Source organism: Mchenga conophoros, linkage group LG18, assembly GCF_057382185.1.
Source record: "Mchenga conophoros isolate Kocher_MC1m ecotype Shallow Benthic linkage group LG18, M_conophoros_male_GT1.1, whole genome shotgun sequence".
In the NCBI taxonomy this organism is placed as follows: Eukaryota; Metazoa; Chordata; class Actinopteri; order Cichliformes; family Cichlidae; genus Mchenga; species Mchenga conophoros.
This window is the reverse complement of record NC_140543.1, coordinates 1,274,959-1,300,674: the sequence shown is the minus strand read 5'-3', so window position 1 is coordinate 1,300,674 and position 25,716 is coordinate 1,274,959. Positions and strand designations below refer to the sequence as shown.

Here is a 25,716-nt window from a genome sequence, read left to right as displayed (position 1 = left end):
GTGTAGAGTAACTGTGAGCTACAGCAAGTATAAAGAAGCTGTGATCTCTCTGTTTAGTCTTCATCAACACTAAGTTGGTGGATTAGAAGGAGGAGCCTGATCACAGTGACAGGACTCATTCACAGCCCTGTGTTATTCCCCCTGCTGACAGCTTCACACTCAGCACGTCTTTCTGCTGCTCTGCTTTGCTTGGAGATCTTGCAGCAGGAAGTCTATAAAGTGAAATCTATCCGTTGGTAGTTTGATCTACCTCTCCTTCAATGCACATGTTGAAGAGTCCCTGGATAAGACTGATGTTCACAGCTGTTCTTTCTGTCAGCTCCAACCTGTCTGATTGTTCTCCTCTGAGCTCTCTCATCACCAAACTAATGCTCACCGGTTTTAGTTTCACACAATGCAACAATGCTTATGGCAAAAGGATAATTTGTTTTTGATGGATCTGTTTTCTCTTCGCACTGTAGCCTTGCTGCTTAGAATCTGTTCATTTACTGCAACGGTGAGTTTAAAAATGTACACATAGGAACTAAAGGCAACACGTGTGCTCTGCCGGAAGCTCACCACGTGACACCAGGCGGAAGAAAACAAAGGAAAGGCGCTAATACCGTTAGCTTTCCACGTGTGTGTGCCTGAGCACAGGGACTGTTGTGTTGTTGTGTGAGCTGAGTGTGTGAGCTGAGTGTGTGAGCTGCGGCAGCAACGATGCCTTCAGTTCAGTATCTGAGAGAGTTCATCAACGAGCGACTAACTGCTGCTGCTGAACAAATATTCTTGGAGTTTGAAAAAACGATCGTCCAGTACGAGGAAGAGATCGACCGTCAGCGCAGACTGCTGGATATCACCTGGAAACCCCAAATCAAGCTGCACAGGACAGGTGAGTGTCCCTCTGAGGGAGGATCCTGATCACAGCTCTGCGGGACGTTTCTGATTGTGAGGACTTTTTGGAGATGTGAGCTAACAAAGAGCAAACAGAGGACAGGACTGCGCTGCGCTGCATTCAAACAGCAGGCGCTGAAATCAGCCTGGATTTCTCTCCTGATTATTTAGTGAAACAAAGTTAGGATCAGGAGATTTGTGAGTCTGGTTCAGAGGGGGGCCCATGTGCCGAAAAGCTCCCGGAAGAGTCAGGGTTGGACTCGGTCCAGGGCCGTTTCCTCCCCGCTCAGTCCCTCTCTTCCTGTTTGAAATCAGGCCGGATTTAAGCATTTTATTCAACCTGATTTATATAGCACCAACTCAAAATAGCCGCCTCAAGCCACTTTATATTGTAAAGTATGGGTCCTGCAGTAATACAAGGAAACCCCAGCAATCATATGACGCAATTTGAGTAAGCGCTTTGGTGACAGTGGGACGGAAAACCAACCTTTTAACAGGAAGAGACCTCCAGCAGAACCAGGCTCAGGGAGGGGCGGCCATGTGGGAGTGAGGGGAGGAAAACAGGACAAAGACAGCTGTGGAAGAGAGCCAGAGATTAATAATTAGTAGTTGTTGTAATAATAATCATAATGATGATAATAACGACCAATGATTGAGAAAGCTAGAGATGATGATGATGATGATGATGAAGTAAAACAGTGTTTAATTGGAAAGTGTTGGAAACATAATATGAGCTGCAATAATAAAATGTGTTTGGTGATTTATCTGCAAGCTGTTTCTCTTTTAACATCTTTAGAATTTTCTTCAGTTTACTATTTCGTCCCCATTTTTCTATTCAGCACCACAAAACTGTCAGGTGGTTCAGGCCATAAAATAAATAACGTCCCTTTGATTGTCTACAATCAAAACCCCCTCTTGACCTTTCTGGGGGAAAGGTCAAGAGGGGGTCTGTTGGGATTTAAATATATTGTCCGACTTATTGTCTGCTTATATTGTTTTATGTATGCCAGACCCACACGAGAACTATGTTAAGGGTGACAGGTTGCCCTGGCAACAGACTTTAGAAAGAGGAAGTGCAAAGCTGCACCAGAACTTGTACCATATAAGGAGTTTGTATCGAAACTGGGTCTGACGTGCTGCAAAAATATATAGCGAGACAGGCCGCTGATGCCCCAGACTTGAGCTGGCGTTTCTGTGCTAAGTCTGCATTTTCCGGAAAATGCAAAATTAAAGATCATCTTTTGAGTTAGACCACTTTGAGCGTGTCTTTCTTGGCCGTTGAAGAATACAAAGAACTGAATTTAATAATGGACAGTTATAAACATTTTTCTCTAATTATACAAAACAACGGTTTTAACAAAGGTTTTCGAACCAAAGGATATTTTGCAAACCCAGTCCTCAGTTGGACTTTTTTTATTTTATTTTACATTTTTAAATATAGCAAAAATAAAATTAATCAGTACACACAATCAGACTGAGCAGCTGCTCAACACACACATTTATTTAAAGGCACGGAGGGTGTGTGAGCCTCTGAAGGTTCCACGTGGTACTTACTTAGAATAAAAATAAGTACTTCTGTCAGCAGCGTGTCTGTGCGGAGGAGGAGGTTCTCCCTGAGCAGCAGCTCTGGAACCAGGAGAGGAGCTCCAGTGTGGAGCAGGAGGAACCAGAACCTCCACAGATTAAAGAGGAACAGGAGGAACTGTGCAGCAGTCAGGAGGGAGAGCAGCTGGGACTGAAGGAGGAGACGGATACCTTCATGGAGTTTGAGTGCAGCACCAACGATGAACACACAGGTATCGCCCAGCATGCAGCAGCAGTGTGTGATTCTCTGCTGGTTTGAATGAACTCCGCATGAACAGATCAGAACAGCATGATCAGAGCGAGCAGATATCCCTGATATGGTCGTCTAAAGTGCACAGCAGCCCCACCTGCGCTTCAGACCTGCTGTTTTCAAAAGGCGGCCAATCACAGTGAAGTTGGATTAAAGGATAAAGGAGCTAAAACATCATGTTTCAGGATGAGCTGAGGGGCTGCAGCAGGTCCAGTGTGACGGCCTCCTCGCTCACTGTGAAACATTCAGAATCCTGGACGAGCGCTTTTGCCAGTGTCATTAAAACAAAGCTCACTTTGTAACTATAAATACATATATATTATTTATTAAAGTGTAGAATATAAATGTTTTACATACTTAGGGCGGCTCGATTATGGCAAAAATGATAATCACGATTATTTTCACTGAAATTGAGATCTCGATTATTTGACGATATTTATTTAACCCTTTAAGACCTACCATAGAACCAAGTCCGCCAGAGCTTATATTATATTTTTACATGTTATAGAGCCATTTGTGAGCATTTCAAGTTGCTATACATCAATACAACTGTTATAGCCCATATTTTAATAATATGTATGCATTAAGTCCATAGTAAGTACATTAATGGCAAAAAAGTGCAATAAACTACAAAAAAATTGAAAATTGTTTTTGTTTTTTTTACATATATTTCTACTTGGAGAAATTTAAGAGGCTTATCCCTCAAAACTTTAAATACAAAAAAGTTGCAAAAAATAGTTTACAGCAACAGCAAATTTATTTTGAGTGTCTTCATAGTTTTATTTTGGAGATACACCAATTTTTATATACTGCAGGAAAAACAAAAAACAATCCTATGATGCAAATTTGCAAAGAAAACAGCAGGTGCATCAAAATAAACTATTTCCAGCAGTGCAATTTGAGTTCTAAGCATCCCAGCAACTATTCAGAAAAGTCAAACATGACTTATAAAAACACCAGTATAGTCTTTTAAGGCCTACAAGTAAAAAACTACATTTTCCGCGAAAATGACATCACTTCCGGTTTCGGACGGGAAATGACGGACATGCGATAGTTCGCGTTGACGTCTTTTTCAATGTGGGAAGTGTTACGAACAGCTGATCGGATCGGCAAAGCGTGTTTCTGGAATATTATGTTTTTGTTCCTGCAAGCGCTTTTTATGCAATTTTTGCAAAGCTTTATGTGGAAGGAAACCGTGACTTGGGACAAGCTGATGGCATAAGATGTAAGTGCAACTCCTCTGGTTTCATATGCAAACAAAATTATTGCGCTAGCTTACACGGTCCAGTTCTACAGGGATTTAAAGGGTTAACAATAACAATGTATTGAATAATGACTTTAAAAAATAATATAAAATAGTGCAAATACTGATAACAGTGCAAATGTTTGCAATATAAAAAAATTAATGAAAAATGTAAACATCTATGTTTAGTGAACTTTGCAGTGTTGCTCTGTGGTGCAGCTACGACACCGTAGCAACGTTTACACACTGTGTCTACTTGATCCACGTCTGACTCCGTGAACCCATAATGTTTCCACACCACTGAAGTTTTTTGTTTTTTTTTTTTACCTCTCTTTTCAACCAACGGCAGTCACTCTCCTCTCCAAGTAACTTCTGCTTAGCTTTCCGAGCTTCCCTCGGGTCCTCTTAATTGTTGTGATGCGTGTTCGAAATGCAGAGAGGTGCGCTTGATTTGCCACACGGAGCAGCGCGAGAGTAAAGCTTGAGGGAGGGGCTAATAATCGGCTCAGTCATTTTTAAAGATCGTTGAAAGCCCAGATCGTAATCGTGATTAAAATTCGATTAATTGAGCAGCCCTATACATACTCAGTTTTCTTTTATCGAGCTCAGTCCAGACCACACAGCTGTCATGTTGCCACCAACATCGATGACTTTCATGTGATTTCTTTGATTCTAAAGTGTTTGTAGCATTGAAGTGTGTGTCAGTGTGAGCTGTACACACGAGTCAGTGATGTGGTTTCTCTGACTTCGTTCTGATGTTTGATGTGACTCAGCGTCTTCAGTTCACTCTGTTTGTAGCAGACTGACAGCAGGTCTCAGGTCTCCAGGCTGGTTTCCAGTTAAAGTTAACATTCGATTTCTGTAACACAGTTGTGTCATGGACCCAGCTTGACTCACACCCCTGAACTCACTGCACCACCCTCCTCTGCAGCCACAGACCACACCCAGTGTTACAGTGAGTTACACAGCTGATGGAGCTGGGCTGACAGCACCTGTCACCTCCATCATAAACAGTGGGTGCATTTGTTCTGGGGAGCAAAGACAGTTTCACTGTTACGCCGATGAATCTCAAATCTACTTTCCTTTTTTTTAAAAATCTACAGACTCTTTAAAAATTGCTGGACTGCCTTGATGACATGAAATCATACTGGGAGTGCAGAATTATTAGGCAAGTTGTATTTTTGAGGAATAATTTTATTATTGAACAACAACCATGTTCTCAATGAACCCAAAAAACTCATTAATATCAAAGCTGAATGTTTTTGGAAGTAGTTTTTAGTTTGTTTTTAGTTTGAGCTATTTTAGGGGGATATCTGTGTGTGCAGGTGACTATTACTGTGCATAATTATTAGGCAACTTAACAAAAAACAAATATATACCCATTTCAATTATTTATTTTTACCAGTGAAACCAATATAACATCTCCACATTCACAAATATACATTTCTGACATTCAAAAACAAAACAAAAACAAATCAGTGACCAATATAGCCACCTTTCTTTGCAAGGACACTCAAAAGCCTGCCATCCATGGATTCTGTCAGTGTTTTGATCTGTTCACCATCAACATTGCGTGCAGCAGCAACCACAGCCTCCCAGACACTGTTCAGAGAGGTGTACTGTTGTCCCTCCTTGTAAATCTCACATTTGATGATGGACCACAGGTTCTCAATGGGGTTCAGATCAGGTGAACAAGGAGGCCATGTCATTAGTTTTTCTTCTTTTATACCCTTTCTTGCCAGCCACGCTGTGGAGTACTTGGACGCGTGTGATGGAGCATTGTCCTGCATGGAAATCATGTTTTTCTTGAAGGATGCAGACTTCTTCCTGTACCACTGCTTGAAGAAGGTGTCTTCCAGAAACTGGCAGTAGGACTGGGAGTTGAGCTTGACTCCATCCTCAACCCGAAAAGGCCCCACAAGCTCATCTTTGATGATACCAGCCCAAACCAGTACTCCACCTCCACCTTGCTGGCGTCTGAGTGGGACTGGAGCTCTCTGCCCTTTACCAATCCAGCCACGGGCCCATCCATCTGGCCCATCAAGACTCACTCTCATTTCATCAGTCCATAAAACCTTAGAAAAACCAGTCTTGAGATATTTCTTGGCCCAGTCTTGACGTTTCAGCTTGTGTGTCTTGTTCAGTGGTGGTCGTCTTTCAGCCTTTCTTACCTTGGCCATGTCTCTGAGTATTGCACACCTTGTGCTTTTGGGCACTCCAGTGATGTTGCAGCTCTGAAATATGGCCAAACTGGTGGCAAGTGGCATCTGCAGCTGCACGCTTGACTTTTCTCAGTCCATGGGCAGTTATTTTGCGCCTTGGTTTTTCCACACGCTTCTTGCGACCCTGTTGACTATTTTGAATGAAATGCTTGATTGTTCGATGATCACGCTTCAGAAGCTTTGCAATTTTGAGACTGCTGCATCCCTCTGCAAGATATCTCACTATTTTTGACTTTTCTGAGCCTGTCAAGTCCTTCTTTTGACCCATTTTGCCAAAGGAAAGGACGTTACCTAATAATTCTGCACACCTGATATAGGGTGTTGATGTCATTAGACCACACCCCTTCTCATTACAGAGATGCACATCACCTAATATGCTTAATTGGTAGTAGGCTTTCGAGCCTATACAGCTTGGAGTAAGACAACATGCATGAAGAGGATGATGTGGACAAAATACTCATTTGCCTAATAATTCTGCACTCCCTGTAGTTGGCATTACATATTTTGAATGTAAACGGTCAAAATACTGAGATCGTACTATTTAGACCTTCTGACCCTCGTTCTTCTCTTAAGGTTGACCTTGGCGCTCTGGAAAAGTCCAGAACTCTCTTTGATGGCAGTTTTTCATTTGACAAACAAATAAATTCTGTTGTAAGAGCCAGCTCCTTCCAGCTCAGGGCCTTTGGAAAAATTATGAACATTATGTCATCAGCTGACTTTGAGAAAGTGATCCACGCATTCATCCAGGCTTGACGGCTGCAACAGTCTTTATTCTGGTATCAGCTCTGCTGTCTCATCTGCAGCTAGTTCAGGATGCTGCAGCTCGACTCCTCACAGGCACTCGTAAACACGACTGTTACGTCAAATTGTTGAATGTTGTCATTGTGTTTCTTAAATTTGTCTAAGTTCAAACTATAAGATCAAAGACATTCCTCTCCAGCCACTCTGTGCTGGGGGAGGTTTTATTGCAGATACATTCTATCTGAAAGATCTGTTTCTTGTCTGTAAGTTACTGTAACTAATAACAGGAGATACATGGAGATGCACTTTATCCTCTTTGCTGGTTGATGTAAACAGCCCACAATAAAGCAGGCTGGTTTACATTAGTGTCCACAGATTTGTTTTTGTTTCAGCCATTGTTTCACCTTGGAATTAAAAAACGCTGATCTGTTGACATTTAGGATTAGGAAAACAAGAATTGACCAAATAATGTTTGGTGTTTTGGTAGTTAGCAGTGTCCAGGAGCTGCTCTTCTTTTTGTGACTCCTGTGCTGCTATGAAAATCATTCTGCTCACTAAGTCTGGGACAAGGCCATTGATACATGTAAAACTCAGTTTAAAAAAAAAAAAGAGCGAAAGGAATCACTGGCTCAACAGTGCTTGGACTTTTTGTCAGGCTGGCTACGGTGCTAAAGAGAAACCATTCATTTTATTCTCAGGTAAATAATACTATGTTCCAGCTTCATGGAGTGCTTTTTTTAAAGAGGGGAAACATTTTTTTTCCAACATCAGCTTGTAGTTTAATGTTGGTTTACCCTTATTGCTGTTCTTTAGTTGATTTGACAGCAAATTTGCTTCTGTTTTTCTGGTATCATATCAGTTTCTTTGTGTTGTCTCCTTTTGTCCCTCCAGATGTCCCACAGCAACATGTTCTTAAGAAGGAGAAGGTACCGACTAAGCAGCAGGTCTGTAATCAGGAGAACAACTCCAGTCTGGAACAGGGGGAATCAGAATCTCCGCAGGTTAAGGAGGAACCGGAGGGAGAGCAGCTTGTACTGAAGGAGGAGACGGATACCTTTATGGTGACCACTACTTGTGACAAAAGTGACCAAAACGAAACAGATGGGCAGCGGCTCCTGTTTCTTAGCTCTGCTGTAGCTGAGAACCAAGATCAGAGACGAAGTGAGAAACTCGATTCAGAATCAATTCGATTTACGAACAAAAGTCCCAAGAATGAAAAAGACTCGACAGCATCAGGGAGTAGGTGTAACTCTGATAAAAGTAAAAAGTATTTAAAATGTGATGTTTGTGGAAAGGTATTCCGATATAATTGTGAAATGACAAGACATTATAGAATCCACACAGGCGAGAAACCGTTTTCATGCACTATTTGTGGCAAAGGTTTCGTATGTACTGGCTCTTTGGGGAAGCACAGAAGAGCTCACACAGGTGAGAAGCCTTATCCTTGTACAACATGTGGGAAAATGTTTGCTTATAACAGTGATTTACTGAAGCACCTGAAGACGCACACTGGTGAGAAACCATATCATTGTAAAACATGTGGGAAATCGTTCAGCCGTGACTCTATGTTGACAGAGCACATAAGAACACACACAGGCGAGAAACCGTATGGATGTAAAACATGTGGGAAAATGTTTAACTCTAGAACTCATTTGTTGCGCCACATGAAAACTCACGCTAAGCGGCGCACTATCGATACAAGATTATTGGCTCAGTGAGCTGCATTGAGCTAAAAGTCAGAGGTTTGTGTCACAAAACTTGCTTTTTAAAATCTGGCTTTAATTATCCTGTTCAGGAATGAATAATTGAAAGAGCTATGAATATAAATATTAATTTAAAGGTCATGGTAACTTAGACTGAACACATAACTTGTTAAAGAGCAGGTAAAGTTGAGAGGTTTAACTGGAATGTGCATGTATTCATTTAGTATGCAGAAAACATACAAGTGTTGTTATACTTGATTCTAATCTGCTGCTAAATCTTTTGCACTAATTTAATTTTAGCTATTAGAAGATGGATCACAAAAACAATACAATGAATTTAGTTTGGAACAAAGTAAAGCAAATATTTTCTTAGGCTTTGGAACTATAAGCTTTAACGTTTAAATGGGTCCAGTTTAAAGTATCAGAGCTCTAGAGAGAGCCACGCGCACACTCTTTTGTCATACTTTCAGCAAGTGTTTTATTGGTATATTTTTTTTATGTTCTCTATAAATTTTTAATCATTTTATTGTCATCTGATAATGGCAGCGTTTATTCTGACTGGGATTTTAGTTTTGTTAATTGCAACCCCCCCTGGCTTCTGCTCCGCGGCTGCTGAGTGAGCCCTCATCTGGGACTCTCCTCAGCTCTTTCTGGGACAGTGGCGCGGCTGCCCCTCTGTTGGTCTTCCTTGGTCTCTTGTGTTCTGAGGGCCTCTGGATGTCTGGAGTTTTGATCTCCTCCATACCTGCTTCATGCCCTGGAGGACGGGGCTGTGGCCCCCCCACACCCTCTAGCAGATCATTACATGAAGGAACCTTTTAAAAAAACAAGCGCGTCCATGCTCACAGGTGTACACACGGGTGATCACACCCACAAACTACACCCTTTTTGGCTCCTACCTCAAAGCACACTGTGTTCTGTCGATCTTATGTGCTGCACAATAATGTTTAACATTTAGTATTTACTGTCATATTCCCATATATCATTGTGATGTTGTTTATTCTATTACTGTTGTTCTCTTCTGCTTGTTTTCTTTTTTCTTTCTCAGCAGGTGATCCAGGTGATCGATAGATGCATTTTTTTTCTTTTTTTTTTTCTGCCCGTTCTGTTGGTTTTTGGTTTTTGCCCTTCTCCCCCGTCCCTCTTCTCAGCTGTTTCTCTTTCCCGCTTTCTTTCTCCCCTTCTTTCCCCCAGTCAAGTCTGTCCCATATTCAGTAAGTGAAAATAAAATAAACAATAAAAGGTGAATCAAATGGACCATTACGGCAAGGCTGGGATGGTCAATTTGGTAAAGTAAATCCGTTGGGCATCTTTCTTTGCCTTTAGACAACAATTCTGATGCAAAAGAGCCAAACGGGACAGGCCAAAAAAAAAAAAAGTTTTGTTAATTTAGTTTATATAAAGCAAGTCTGGTCGTGTTAATCTCCATTGATAGTATATGCTTTCTTTTTCTGAGGAGGGGGGGTGCTCTGTTCCGGCAAACTGAAATCTAGGAGCTGTTTCTATGTTTTTCCATCTACAGCTTAAACATGATGCTGTCCACTGTGGTGATGATGTGGCTGCCAGACTATCAGAGTCAACCAGTTACACTTTCACCTGTGGTCAATATAATCACTATTTAGAACAACATCCATGTCTTTGGACTGTGGGAGGAAGCTGGAGTACCCAGACAGAACATGCAGACTCCACACAGGGAGGCCTGAGCCAACCAGGACCTTCTTACTGTGAGGGGATGGTGCTAGCCACTGCACCACCGTGCTGCTAGTTTCTTTTTGAATATATAAAAGATGTTTGTTTTTGTTTTAATTGAGATGGCCTTTATATTGATATTTGTTTTCTTTATTTAGCTCATTTAGTGCATTTACATGAATTTACTGGTATTTTTAAGTTGCTTAAGAATCTAGACTTTCTGTGAGAACCCCAGGTTTGGTAGGCAGGTATAAGTGTACAATTTTCATTTGTTGTTCTGCAAGTATTAAATAAAGCATTAAACCTGTATTTATACTCTCCTGTACTATTCTTCACTTGTAAAGTTCTGTACATAAAATAAGTTAAAAACAATAGAATAACAGAAAACAGCAAAAGTAAATAAATAAAACACATAATACATAAAAATTAAAACAGCCCTATACTAAAAAAAACAAGACAAAACTGCGTAGAAACAACTAAAATAAAACAAAAAAATAAAAACCAACATCTCACGTGGTGTCAAAGGCCAGGGTAAAGAGGTGGGTTTTCTGGAGTGACTTAAAAACAGGTAGGGAAGTGGCCTGTCTAATCTCTAAAGGGAGTCGTTCCACAGTTTGGGAGCTGATACAACAAAAGCACGATCTCCTCTAAGTTTACACCCAGTCCTGGGTACATTCAGGAGGAGCTGATCAGCTTACCTGAGAGAGCCGGTAGGTGTATAAGGCTGTAGCAGCTCAGAGAGATAAGATGGGGCTAGGCCATGCAGAGCTTTAAAAGCAAATAGAGGAAGTTTAAAATGAATCCTAAAAGAAATGGGCAGCCAGTGAAGTGAAGCTAAAATAGGGGAAATGTACTCAAACTTTTGAGCACCCGTTAAAATAGTAAATGGCCTGCATTTACTATCTATAAAGCACTTTACACTACATTCAGTCATCCACCCATTCACACACACATTCACACACTGGTGATGGAGCTACATTGTAGCCACAGCCACCCTGGGGCGCACTGACAGAGGCGAGGCTGCCGGACACTGGCGCCACCGGGCCCTCTGACCACCACCAGTAGGCAACGGGTGAAGAGTCTTGCACAAGGACACAACGACCGAGACTGTCCAAGCTGGCAACCTTCCGATTACAAGGCGAACTCCCAACTCTTGAGCCACGATCGCCCACTCGGGCGATACAGACTGAAATATATATTACAAGATTAAAGAGATTAAACAAGAATATTTCAAATACACAGTAAAGATGAAAAAACAATATTTTCAGTTGTTCACACAGGATTAACCTGATTGACCTGTTCCTGGACCGTTTCTTTAACAACTGTAATAGATTACAGGAAGTCTCTGGCAGTGTTGCTGAATCTGCCCGAGCAAGATCAGACGTGGATGGGCTGCTGCAACTGAGACCTGCGGTTGGTCTTTCCTGGTCGGCGAGTGGAGAATCACACAGGGTGGTCTGCAAAGATATTTAGTTTATATATTTTATATGATACAGCACATGTGTAAGAATGACCGATGTTGTGCCAAAAACTGATTTCTGGTTTTTGCCCTAAACTGATTGCTCATATTTAACCTGCTATAAATAACTTGTTGGTCTATAATACGTGAAACATGTCAAATGTTTCCCTCATTAATGACATCACGTCACTTTGAGCCACCAGGAACATTCCTGTAACAGGTAGAAGCTGCAATCAGTTTTTGGCAGTGACTTTTATATATCCTTTATTTATCCAGTTCACAAACAATCTTGTTGACATTACAAATTTATTTTTTAAGTGTAATCTGGCCGAGTGGACAGCAGACAGCGCAACAAATGTATCAACTGTACCTACATTATAACCAGTTATAAAGATACTTGAACAACAGGTAGTTATTGTATATATAAAACCCCTCTGTAAACCATGTTCACCAACACTTATTTACCGACATACATGAAGATATTAAACACGGAAACATTGGAAATCAGTTTTGGCAGGCAAACACTTTTTTGGCACAACGCCGGCTTTTAAGACCAGCGATTCAGGGTCATTTGGTTGAGCCCTAATTTTATGCTTTAGCAAAAAGGAAAGTTTGAAGTCTAATCTTAAAAGTAGAGATAGTGTCTGTCTCCTGAAACCAAACTGGAAGCTGCTTCTCTGTCGGTATTCTTGGTGCAGCATTTTGGATCAACTGCAGGCTTTTCAGGGAGTTTTTAGGACAACCTGAAAATAATGAATTACAGTAGTCCCACCTAAATGCATGAACTACTTTTTCAGCATCATTCTGAGACATGATGATTCTAACATTAGAGAAACTGTAATAGACCTCAGAATAAAGAAACTATGCAGTCTCTCTGCTGCAGTCCTTCTCCTCAGCATCAGGCTGGTTGTGCTTTAAATCCTGCAGACAGAAATCATCTCATTGGTTGAGTTCAACACCAGTGGGTGGAGCCAAAAACATTATCAAGCCTGGAATTTAAATCTGTGTGAATATATGTAGCACTCTTGAAAGAACAGAAATGCTTTTAATATGAAAATGTCACATTTGAACGTTCCTGCAGTTGGTTTGTGGTTGATGTGGATTTGCTGCTCATGTGAATCCTCCCACAGTGTTTCATTAGCAGCTGTAACCACAGTGACTCTGATAAAACAGGAATTAGCAGAATCCATCTGATATGAAGCTGTGCTTTGAATACCACTTCCCTCCTCTTTGAAGAGTAGTCAGATATCTGTGTTCAGGTTTTTGTACAGCCTCTTCTACACTTTGTATCACTGTGTTTCTAGAGCACAGTAGTAGAGAGCTGTGTCTGCCAGGGTTAGGGCTGCTATGGTCAGATTAGTTGATGAAGAAGATGTTTCTGAGTCATATCGATTATCAGGAATATATTCATAACCACTGAAGTCTTTGGCTCCTTTCCAAAGTATAAACTGAGGAGCCTGAAGGTCAGAATCATGTCTGTACCAGTAAAGGCGTACATACTCTGATGTTGTCTCATAGCTACATGTGAGTGTGACAGATTCTCCTTCTGTTTTAGTGACTTCAGGTTGTTGAGGAGTGATTGAGTCTCCAGCTGTTAGTCCTGGAAAAAGAAAGAAGAAAAGTAGTGAAATGCAGTCTGTATATCTGCTTAATGCAGCAGCTTCAACTAAACTTTAATCCCTGTTCTTAAACTCACCTATAATGTGAGATAGAAGCAAAAAGAGGTGCAGCAACATGTCTTTGGAGTTATTAAAGCCAGACAGACAGCACATGAACAATGTTCTTCCACTGCAGCACAATGACCAACAAATAATGTCATTGGATGAGCTCAACTTCAGTGGGCGGGGCCAGTTTAATAGCTCAGCCAATCAAATAGTTTTGTGCTTCCACAGCAGCTCTGTCTCTGTCTCTGATCTTTACTGCTTCATTTCTCTGTTGTCTTTGTCATCAGTCCAATGACACAAGAATCAGAGGTTTAACAGTGTGTGGCTCCCTCTAGTGGATGTTGTGGAGTATTCTGTTGTCTTTGCTCCAAAGGTTTTTGTGCAGAGTTTTGCTGTTTCCTGTCACTGTGGGCTGCAGAGCACAGTAGTACACAGCAGAGTCAGACAGCTGAAGCTTCTGGATCTTCAGAGGAACTGATCTGATGCTGGAATCCAGTGTGGATGAAAATCTCTCCTTGAACTCGGCTGCTGTGTTTCCATCATCCCCACTATAGCGCATCAGGATGAATTTGGGGCTGTTGTTTCCATCCTGTTTGTACCAGAAGAGATAATTAGTTGTTGTACTGCTGTTATAGAGACAGTGAAGTGTCACTGTGCCTCCTGCAGCAGCAGTCTCTTCTCCTTTTGCTTGCAGCACGTTGTCTTTTTGTGCTCTGCATTCTGTAAAACACCAACAAACAGTATCAGTGTGCTGTTAAAGAATCACGTCAATGTTGATATCAAAGAAACAGAGTTGTGTTCATACCGAGGCACATAGCAGCCAGCAGCACTGAGATGAACAGAGGCGTCATATCTGCAGTGTAGAGTAACTGTGAGCTACAGCAAGTATAAAGAAGCTGTGATCTCTCTGTTTAGTCTTCATCAACACTAAGTTGGTGGATTAGAAGGAGGAGCCTGATCACAGTGACAGGACTCATTCACAGCCCTGTGTTATTCCCCCTGCTGACAGCTTCACACTCAGCACGTCTTTCTGCTGCTCTGCTTTGCTTGGAGATCTTGCAGCAGGAAGTCTATAAAGTGAAATCTATCCGTTGGTAGTTTGATCTACCTCTCCTTCAATGCACATGTTGAAGAGTCCCTGGATAAGACTGATGTTCACAGCTGTTCTTTCTGTCAGCTCCAACCTGTCTGATTGTTCTCCTCTGAGCTCTCTCATCACCAAACTAATGCTCACCGGTTTTAGTTTCACACAATGCAACAATGCTTATGGCAAAAGGATAATTTGTTTTTGATGGATCTGTTTTCTCTTCGCACTGTAGCCTTGCTGCTTAGAATCTGTTCATTTACTGCAACGGTGAGTTTAAAAATGTACACATAGGAACTAAAGGCAACACGTGTGCTCTGCCGGAAGCTCACCACGTGACACCAGGCGGAAGAAAACAAAGGAAAGGCGCTAATACCGTTAGCTTTCCACGTGTATGTGCCTGAGCACAGGGACTGTTGTGTTGTTGTGTGAGCTGAGTGTGTGAGCTGAGTGTGTGAGCTGCGGCAGCAACGATGCCTTCAGTTCAGTATCTGAGAGAGTTCATCAACGAGCGACTAACTGCTGCTGCTGAACAAATATTCTTGGAGTTTGAAAAAACGATCGTCCAGTACGAGGAAGAGATCGACCGTCAGCGCAGACTGCTGGATATCACCTGGAAACCCCAAATCAAGCTGCACAGGACAGGTGAGTGTCCCTCTGAGGGAGGATCCTGATCACAGCTCTGCGGGACGTTTCTGATTGTGAGGACTTTTTGGAGATGTGAGCTAACAAAGAGCAAACAGAGGACAGGACTGCGCTGCGCTGCATTCAAACAGCAGGCGCTGAAATCAGCCTGGATTTCTCTCCTGATTATTTAGTGAAACAAAGTTAGGATCAGGAGATTTGTGAGTCTGGTTCAGAGGGGGGCCCATGTGCCGAAAAGCTCCCGGAAGAGTCAGGGTTGGACTCGGTCCAGGGCCGTTTCCTCCCCGCTCAGTCCCTCTCTTCCTGTTTGAAATCAGGCCGGATTTAAGCATTTTATTCAACCTGATTTATATAGCACCAACTCAAAATAGCCGCCTCAAGCCACTTTATATTGTAAAGTATGGGTCCTGCAGTAATACAAGGAAACCCCAGCAATCATATGACGCAATTTGAGTAAGCGCTTTGGTGACAGTGGGACGGAAAACCAACCTTTTAACAGGAAGAGACCTCCAGCAGAACCAGGCTCAGGGAGGGGCGGCCATGTGGGAGTGAGGGGAGGAAAACAGGACAAAGACAGCTGTGGAAGAGAGCCAGAGATTAATAATTAGTAGTTGTTGTAATAATAATCATAATGATGATAATAACGACCAATGATTGAGAAAGCTAGAGATGATGATGATGATGATGATGATGATGATGATGTAAAACGGTGTTTAATTGGAAAGTGTTGGAAACATAATATGAGCTGCAATAATAAAATGTGTTTGGTGATTTATCTGCAGGCTGTTTCTCTTTTAACATCTTTAGAATTTTCTTCAGTTTACTATTTCGTCCCCATTTTTCTATTCAGCACCACAAAACTGTCAGGTGGTTCAGCCGAATTAAAATAAATAACATCCCTTTGATTGTCTGCAGTGCAGATCACATTATTTTCTGTTTGATTGTTTTTTGGAAATTGTAATAATTGTGTTCTAACGGTAAATATTTCTGTTTTTATTCTTCAATGTAGTATGTAAACACAGAAAAATACAAATATAAATGCATAAAGTATTGTAGAGAGTACAAAAAAACGATTATTTTGTGATTTTAATTAATATTTTATTTGATTACACCACCTGACAATTATTAGCTCACACTATGAGAGTTGCCTGTTTGTTTGTGTGTGTGTGTGTGTGTGTGTGTGTGTGTGTCCTCCCCCTTTGGGCTTGATGAGGCGTTTCCAGCGTTGGCAGGGAAACTGGACTCACCTAACTGCATTGTGTAACTCTGGTGAAGGAGGTTGTTTTTCGGGAGTTGGGTTTTGCCCTTTAGTTCCAGTCAAAGGAACTTTTATTTCTTCAACATACCAAGACATTTCAGATAATTTCATGCTGGTACCATGGAAGGTCTTCACTGTGAGTGAAGACACAACCATCGCCAAAGTAAACCACGGGAGGACCTAAAGGAAACTGGTAGCAACAAACTTGATCTGATGCTTAAATCTCCATTAATCAGCAAAATATGGACATTTTAAAGAATCTAACAAAGGCAAAGTGGCTAAAGCTAAAGCTAGCCAGAGCTCGCAGCCGGCAGCCTCGGTATGTCCTGTTATTTTAACTGACATTATACACATGCTGTAAAATAATGGAAGTACCTGTAGTTTGTTTGTATTTCTATAAATAAATTCAAATTTTATTTGTCACATACACAGTACGATATGCAGTGAAATGCTTAGACATCTGCTTGTGACCTAAATTAAAAGACTGAATAGGATAGGAAATAAATCTGAAAATTAAAATGAAGGGTAAATTTAACTAGGAAAGAATAAAATAAAATAGAACAATAAGAGCAGCAGTACAAGTAATGAAAGAAATGTAATGTCCAGCGTTGTGCAATCCACATATTTAAGTGTCTTGTGTAGTGCAAATATAATAATAATAATGGATAGGATTTATATAGCGCTTTTCAAGGCACCCAAAGCGCTTTACAATACCACTATTCATTCACTCTTGCATTCACACACTGGTGGAGGCAGCTGCAGGTGTAGCCACAGCTGCCCTGGGGCAGACTGACAGAAGCGAGGCTGCCATATCGCGCCATCGGCCCCTCTGGCCAACACCAATAGGCGGTAGGTGAAGTGTCTTGCCCAAGGACACAACGACCAGGACAGAAAGAGCTGGGGAGCAAACTGGCGACCTTCCGGTTATAGATACGCTTCCCAACCCCCTGAGCCACGGTCGCCCCTAAATATGCTTAAAAGTGATTTATTTAAGTGACCTGTGACTAAGTGAGTGATCTGATTAGATGACCAGGTAGTGTAGTTGTGCAGTGGCCACTAGTGTAAACAAATGTCCAGAATGTCCAGTGTGTGTGTAAGAACTGTATGTGTGGGTCAGTACTGTGTGGTGGTGTGACCGAGAGACCGTATCGCCTGCGGGAAGAAGCTCCTCCTCAGTCTCTCTGTGTTGGTCTTCAGGGAGCGGAATCGCTTTCCTGACCTCAGCAGAGAGAACAGTCTGTTGTTGGGATGGCTGAGGTCCTTCACCATCTTCCTGGCCTTGGTCCAGCACCGCCTGCTGTAGATTGAGTGCAGGTCAGGGAGCTCGGAGCGGATGGTGCGCTCAGCTGACCGCACAACCCTCTGTAGAGCTCGTCTGTCCTGCATGGTGCTGTTCCCGAACCAGGTTAAGATGTTTCCCGTCAGGATGCTCTCTATGGTGCACGAGTAAAAGTTCCTGAGCACCTTGGAGGGCAGTCGGAAGTCTCTCAAGCGTCTGAGGTGGTAGAGACGCTGTCGGGCCTTTTTCACCATGGTGTTGATGTGATGTGACAGGACCATGACAGGTGAGTTAAGCGCTTCCTCTGAACTCATTCCCTCTAGCTGCCAGTTTTTCAACTCCCTGCGGGAAAGTGGTCGTGGCGGAGGTTTTATGCAACTGTTTTTAAAAAACTTTTAAATGACGACAGCTCACCGCTCATTTATGGCAGCTTTGAACAACAATTATTTCTGTTGGATCTGCATTCGCCTGTGCTGTGTGCACTTGCTTATCTTACACCGAAGTTTAACGAAGATTTTATTCAAGACTTTGTATTTTTATCGGGGATCTTACCAAGATTTGACAGCGTTTTAATCCTTGGGAATTTTAATATTCATGTTTGCTGCTACCAAAAACCTCTGGTTAGAGACTTCCTGAATCTTATTGACTCTGTTAATCTTGTCCAGTCAGTCAATCGTCCCACCCATGAGCGTAGATCTAGTTTATCTTGTGGTCTGCAGCTGTGTGACATTCAAATTTGCAAGTTCAATTTCTGGGCATTCCTCGCTGCACTGTACAGCATACACCACATTGTTAAGTCTGTGTTTAGGAGTTTTGTCTTTTGGGTGAACCAGTTTTTGACAATACACCCCATTGTCTTAACAATGTGGTGTATGCTGTACAGTGCAGCAAGGAATGCCCAGACCTCTACATTGGAGAGACCAAACAGCCACTTCACAAGCGCATGGCACAACATAGAAGAGCCACCTCCACAGGACAAGACTCAGCAGTCCATCTGCATCTAAAGGTCAAAGGTAGGGCTGGGCGATATGACCCAAAACTCATATCTCGATATTTTTTAGCTGGATGGCGATATAAGATATATATCTCGATATTTATTTTTTAAGCCATAAGTTAAGAACAAAAAGAGAGTTCTTAGTCACACTGTGTCCCAGATGTCACACGGGCACTTTTCTTTACATACAGCGTAGATGTACATGAAGAAATTACTCAAAAATTAATTATCAGCATTTATTAAATAATCATGGTCCACAAATAAAAGAAAACAATGTTGTTTTTGTGCATAACAAAAAGCTCACAATTGTGCAGTCAAAATGTAAACTAATAGACGCTGAGCATAATAACAAAGAGACAGATTTCACAGCTGCACCACGTCTCTGAACAGGTGCCATTTGTGGTCCTTATACACACAGTACGTATCACTCCGCGAGGCTCCTCCTCGGTAGCCGTAATCCTCCGACAATCCATCAAGCGGTGCAGCTCCGTAGCTTAGCAAAGTCATATTAAAACATTTTTTGACAGATTGCTGAGCGCTGTGTACCACATAAAATCGGTTCGCGGTCAGTAAGCACAACCAGAATTCATACATAAGGCGCACTGTCGATTTTTGAGAAAATGAAAGGATTTTAGGCCGTGCAGCTCCTCCTGGCTGCATGTCGTTAGCGCGGTTAGCTCGCTAACACGTTGACGCCGTCCAGCCCCACGCACGGTAACTCGCTAACGGAGATTTTCCGCTTTCATCTTGTTATTGCCTGCAGGTGAAGCTATGGGGGAGGGGAAGTTGTGTTCAGTGAAGGAGAGGCGAGGCCGAGTAACGTTGCGTAAAGACGAAAGTGGACGAAAGAGAGGCAAACTTGCGGCTCCGCAAGTATAATTATAACGTAACATAGACTATATCGATATAAACGATATTGTCACATCTTATATCTCGTATGAAAATATATTGATATTTTTAAAAACTCGATATATCGCCCAGCCCTAGTCAAAGGTCACTCTTTCGAAGATGCCAACGTTCACATTTTGGACAGAGAGGACAGATGGTTTGAAAGAGGAGTGAAAGAAGCATCTATGTCCACTGTGAGCGACCATCTTTGAACAGAGGGCGGGGCTTACGACACCAACTGTCTGCCATCTATAATCAGTTTGGAGATCCTTCCCAGACTCCTTAACGCCCACTCACATCCTGGGCCATCTGACCTCAGGAAATCGCATGATAAGGTGGGGCCAGGTTTCACAATGAGCTCACCCGAAACTCTGGCTGATTGGGACCCACACCCAGTTTCACACCTTGGCTCAGGCGATTAGAGGATCATCAGGGGGTCCTTTTGTCCCTCTGTGGGGGGTTACTCCCACTGGGTTTATATCTGGGACTCTCCACCATTTGACCTTAGAACTGAAGAAGCTTCTCGGATGAGAGGTGAAACGTCTTCAAGCAACTTAAAGAAGTCCAGACGCTTTTCTTTGCAAGCTCCTTTGACTACGATGACCTGGATGACTGAGAACCTTCACAGAGATTTCTCCTTGTATATGTTATCAGTGATAGTTTTTAGAAAGAAAATTGAAATCAGCAAAAGTCTGTATTAACAGGTCACAAACATCAGAATCTGTCCTCCTTTTACTTTATAATCCAACTGTGACTGTTTGCTGTAATCATTTGTTCAGGATGATCGTCTCCTGGAGGAACAAAATGCATTTGTATAGCGCTTTACAGTCAGTTATTTCCAAATCACAGCCTCTTAATACTCTGCAAGCTTCCCGCCCCTCCCTCTGTCTCTCAACTCTGTACACGCAACATCTGAGTGCCTGTGTGTCAGTTCTTGGTTTGATTTAGCAGCTCACTACAGTAAATGTATTACCTAACCTCACTTGACCCTTATTGGTCTTATTGGTCTAATGGTGAGCTTAACTCTACAGTAGGATGTGTATTCTCTGTTGCAGCCTTCATTTGTGGTCTTTCTCCTTGTAGCTGAATTTTCTTTAACTGTGAGGATTGTGCGAACAGCATCCATTTCTCCAGTGGTTTCAAAAGCAGACGTGAGTGATTGTCAGCACTGACGAGAGGTGGCAACTTTCTGAGGAACATGTTCTCACTGTAGAGCCTTATTTTGACGGTATATTTGCTCAGATATGTTTTTCTGTTGTCACATTACTTTTCTTTTTTCTTTTTTTGTCTCCTTCAGTTCCTCCAGACGTCCCACAGCAGCCTGTCTGTGAGGAGGAGGAGGAGGTTCTCCCTGAGCAGCAGCTCTGGAACCAGGAGAGGAGCTCCAGTGTGGAGCAGGAGGAACCAGAACCTCCACAGATAAAAGAGGAACAGGAGGAACTGTGCAGCAGTCAGGAGGGAGAGCAGCTGGGACTGAAGGAGGAGACGGATACCTTCATGGTGACTGCTGCTGAGGAAAGAGACCACAGTGAACCAGGAGGAGACGGGGAGCAGCTCCCCTCTCCCAGCTCTGCTGGAGCTGAGAGTCAGGATCAGGAAGGAGGCAAGAATTCAAGATCAAGTAGAAAAAGAAATAAAAATCACAAAAATAAAGAAAGCCCCACTGCATCAGGGAGTCGGTGTAACTCTGCTAAATGTAAAAAGTCTCTAAAATGTGATGTTTGTGGAAAAACCTTTGAGTTTAATTATCAAATTAAAATCCATTACAGGATGCACACAGGTGAGAGGCCGTTTGCTTGTAAGATGTGTGGGAAAATGTTCAGATGTAATAATTCTTTGTCAAAGCACATAAGAACCCACACAGGTGGTAAGCCATTTTCTTGTACAATATGTGGGAAGATGTTCAAACGTAGCTCTCACTTAACAGAGCACATAATGACTCACACAGGTGAAAAGTGTTGTTCTTGTCCAACATGTGGGAAAATGTTTGCATATAATAGGGATCTACTAAAACACTCAAGAAGTCACACAGGTGAGAAACCATATCATTGTAAAACATGTGGGAAAGTGTTTGGATATAGTAGTTCTTTATTCAAGCACATGAGAGTTCATGCAGGTTTGAAACCATCTCATAAAACATGGAAAAATATTCAGAAGTAGCTTTAATCCTCCAGAGTCCCGCCCCCTTTCCTTTAGTGTTCCCAGTCAGAATTGACCGGTCTGTTTTCACAGCTCTTAAATTAGCATAAGGCAATTGTATGTAAAACACAATATTTATGAGTGCTTTAAGTTGTAAATCTGTCAGATTTGACCCCAACATGACAGGAACACAAAAACACACATGCTGTAAAACATGAAAACTCACAGAGAGAAGTGTTTCCTCAACCAAGATTATTGGCTTAGTGAGCTGCTTTGAGCTGAAACCACATGTTTGTGTCTCTAAAGTCTTTACCTGGCCAGTTTTTACCTGGCTAAATCACCATGGTAACTTACACTGAACATATAAATAAACTGGTCGAAAGCGGTAATGTTCGGAGGTTCAGTTTAAAAGTGGCCAGAATGTGACCCCCGTATGTGTAATTTAATAATGCAGCAAATGTAAAGTATGTTGTTGTACTTGATTCTAATCTGCTGCTAAGTCTCTTTTACACAGATTGAATTGTAGCTATTACAAAAACACAAAAACAATAAAATGAATTTCACTTTGCTACAGACTGAAGCAAATCTTTTGTCAGGCTTTGGGACTGTAAGCTTTAATGTTTCATGGGTCCAGTTCAGAGCTCTAATGAGAGCTGAGCGCACACTCAAAGAGAAAATAATTATCACATTAAAATGTTTATTTTACTGCTCAATGCACTAGTTTTTTGCTGCGTTAACCTTTTATCATATCTTTACGTCGTGTTCTGTTTAACTTACATTTCTATGTTCTTTATAGAGTTTTAAAATCACTTTATCGTCATCTGTTCATGTCTGATGGAGTAGGTTATACTCACACTTTGGAAGAAGTGAGCAGGCTCAGAGTCGGAAGCAGAAAGCCCGGCTTAAATAAAAAGTTCACGTCGACTGTCGTAAAACTGTTTTCTCTGCCTGATTTTACTTTTTGTTAGGTCAGTTTACACAAAGGGAGCCTGGCTGTGTTGATCTTCATTCATCGTCTGCCCCTGAGGTCAGAAGTCGGAGTCTTTCTAGAGAAAACGGTGTCTGGAAGGCGAGGCTGAAAAAACATGTACAACGTTATAAAGGTTCAGAGTCAAACAACCTTTGGCTGGTCTTCCAGTTTGTTACACTGTGAGATCAGTCTGACCTCTCCAGCTGTATATTGAATTTACAAATGTGCACACTGAAACAAATATGACTTATAAAGTCAGAACTTCTGGCCTGTCGCTGAGATTTCATAAGGACTAAAAAGGCAAAGGCAGGAGCTGCAGGGGTTGGGGTTTCTGACTTTGTTACCGGAACAGGTCTGATGGGCTGCAGACTTTGTCTTCCTGCCTATTCTACTTGCAGAATCGGAGCCATTTCCAACCCTTCAGCGTGTTTCTCTCTTCTCGAGGCCACATTAGACTCCTGTAACTTTCTCATTTTCACTTTTATGACAAGAATGTTTTTAAATGTGCTGCTGGAGTCCACTCAGCTGGATTTCCATTTGCATCCTGAGCCAAACATAAAATCAGATCATCTTTTTTCATTGTTACTGTTAAGAAATAAATATATATTCTTAATGCTCATTTGCTGATTAGATTGTTTTATGAGAGGCCCAGACTTGACTAGGTCACAGGCTGACAGGAAACTGCATGTTTTTGCAGTATATGAGGAGCAGACCGAGTGAATCTAAGTTCAGATGAAGGGTGACAGGTTGCCCTGGCAACAGACCTCAGAAAAGGGAAGTTATTGCAAGCTGCACAGGAAGTAAGACACAAAGGAACTAAGTAGGAGTTGTTTGTGTTGAAACTGTGTGTGACGTCTGAAGTACTAAAATAACATGCATATGAGACTCATCTTGAGCTTCTAATGTTAGAGATTCTGCAGCTGGCTTTGGGCTGTGCAGGGAAGATGATTGAATAAAGAATTATAAATGTTTTGACCACTCTGAGTCGGGTCTTCTCTGTTCTATCATGGGGATCAAAGAATCGGGTTTAATATTACTGAGAAACTTTATGATTCCTAAGATGGAGCAATGTGATTTTATTGTCCAGCTCTGTAGGGTTTAAATGTTTTAGGTCAGCCACAGTGGAAGCTTTGTTACTAATGGCGGTGCGCTGTAGATTGAAAAGCATTAAAATCAAGGATGAGTCACTGATTCCTGTTTCCTTTTGAACATTTGTTCATGAATTTCTTGGTTATTGTCTTTCTCGCTACTCCCAAGTTAGTGAAACAGTCTGAATGGTTCCTCGACTCATTGTGTGTTACAACTCTCAGCACAGCACACAGTCCATGCTGTTAATGAGCATCATTTTATTTACAATATGTACAACACATACAATTCATTGCAGTGGATTTGTTTGTCTGCTTCCACTTAATCTTTGCAGAGTCTCAGCTCTCTCCCTAACTGCTAGCAGACTATTGCAAAAACAGTGAAGGCATGATGAGGCAGTTAATGATAGCTGCCTCCCCTGGCACTGCCTCTGAACCTGCTGCACCACCCCTCCTCTGCATCCAAGGGGCAAGACCACACCCAGCCAGCCTTAAAATGAAATAATTAATATACACATTATTTTGTGTTGTTTTAGGTTGGTCAGCCTACAGTTGGTTTATGGTTGATGTGGATTTGCTGCTCATGTGAATCCTCCCACAGTGTTCTTAAACTCACCTATAATGTGAGATAGAAGCAAAAAGAGGTGCAGCAACATGTCTTTGGAGTTATTAAAGCCAGACAGACAGCACATGAACAATGTTCTTCCACTGCAGCACAATGACCAACAAATAATGTCATTGGATGAGCTCAACTTCAGTGGGCGGGGCCATTTTAATAGCTCAGCCAATCAAACAGTTTTGTGCTTCCACAGCAGCTCTGTCTCTGTCTCTGATCTTTACTGCTTCATTTCTCTGTTGTCTTTGTCATCAGTCCAATGACACAAGAATCAGAGGTTTAACAGTGTGTGGCTCCCTCTAGTGGATGTTGTGGAGTATTCTGTTGTCTTTGCTCCAAAGGTTTTTGTACAGAGTTTTGCTGTTTCCTGTCACTGTGGGCTGCAGAGCACAGTAGTACACAGCAGAGTCAGACAGCTGAAGCTTCTGGATCTTCAGAGGAGCTGAATTTTCTTTCTTGTTGACTTCGGCATCAAATCTGTCTTTTGGGAACTCCTGAGCGTTATCTGCTGTTCCAGTAGTTCCACGCTGTAAAACATACTTTGGAAAGTCATTTACTTCTTGTTTGTACCAGAACAAATATGAATATGAAGCAGATGTTTCAAAGTTACATCCAAGTGTAACTGTGTCTCCTTCAGCAATTCAATTTCAATTCAATTCAATTTTATTTATATAGCGCCAAATCACAACAAAAGTCGCCTCAAGGCGCTTCATAGAAACTGCAGCAGCTTCTTTTTCGGCTGCAATGACATCTCCTTGTTCCTGGATCACTTTGTCTTCTCCTTTACACTCTGAGGAAGAACAGAACATGCAGAGGAAGAGATGGATCAATAAACATGATTGACTAAAGGAGAACAATCAGCAGCTTTGGAGAGTAGAATTACATGTAGAATATCAGGTGTTTTTACAAGCTAACAAACGGCAGCAGAAACGATCTTCTGACCATTCTAACAAATTTCTTCTCTTGTCTAACACTCACCTCTGATATGAGAGAGAAGTAAAATGAGGTAAAGCAGCATGTCTTTAGTTGTTGGGTTAGTCAGACAGCAGAATGAAGAAACTAAGCAGCCTCTCTGCTGCAGTCCTTCTCCTCAACGTCAGGCTGGCTGTGCTTCTGCAGACAGAAATCATCTCATTGGTTGAGTTCAGCATCAGTGGGTGGAGTCAGAAACATTTTCAGGCCAGTCAGTGCGATTATTCCTGCCTCAGAGGAGTGTTTGCTGAAGGTTCAGTTTCAGTTCTTCACCGCACAGTTCGACCAAAGCAGGTCAAACCAGGATGGAGCTCGACTGAAGGTGGAATTTAAATCTGTGTGAAGATGTGCAGCACTC

The 25,716-nt window shown here is 42.0% G+C and overlaps 2 protein-coding genes and 1 gene segment (V, D, J or C); 2 read left to right on the top strand and 1 right to left on the bottom strand.

Moving 5' to 3' along the window:
* Positions 1–580: 580 nt before the first annotated feature.
* LOC146552809 (uncharacterized) lies at positions 581–11,010 on the top strand. The gene is made up of 3 exons (XM_085255061.1): positions 581–897; positions 2,432–2,669; positions 7,805–11,010. The coding sequence occupies exons 1-3, from the start codon at positions 700–702 to the stop codon at positions 8,629–8,631; spliced, it is 1,263 nt and encodes a 420-aa protein (XP_085111187.1). The 5' UTR covers positions 581–699; the 3' UTR covers positions 8,632–11,010.
* Positions 11,011–13,324: 2,314 nt separating this feature from the next.
* On the bottom strand, positions 13,325–14,279 carry LOC146552808 (T cell receptor alpha variable 19-like). The segment is given in 3 exon segments: positions 13,325–13,364; positions 13,860–14,148; positions 14,234–14,279. Coding segments are annotated over 3 exon segments (375 nt in total).
* Positions 14,280–14,857: 578 nt separating this feature from the next.
* Positions 14,858–25,716, top strand: part of LOC146552807 (uncharacterized) — a 22,766-nt gene continuing 11,907 nt past the window's right edge. The window contains exons 1-3 of one of the 4 annotated variants that reach the window (XM_085254372.1): positions 14,858–15,157; positions 20,874–21,179; positions 22,684–23,646. In XM_085254372.1, coding sequence (XP_085110498.1) covers positions 14,986–15,157; positions 20,874–21,179; positions 22,684–22,868 — 663 coding nt within the window. In that variant the 5' untranslated portion in view covers positions 14,858–14,985 and the 3' untranslated portion in view covers positions 22,869–23,646. Of the gene's footprint in view, positions 15,158–20,873; positions 22,664–22,683; positions 23,647–25,716 lie in introns of those variants that run through there. The other 3 variants (XM_085254374.1, XM_085254373.1, XM_085254371.1) reach the window with 3 other exon arrangements.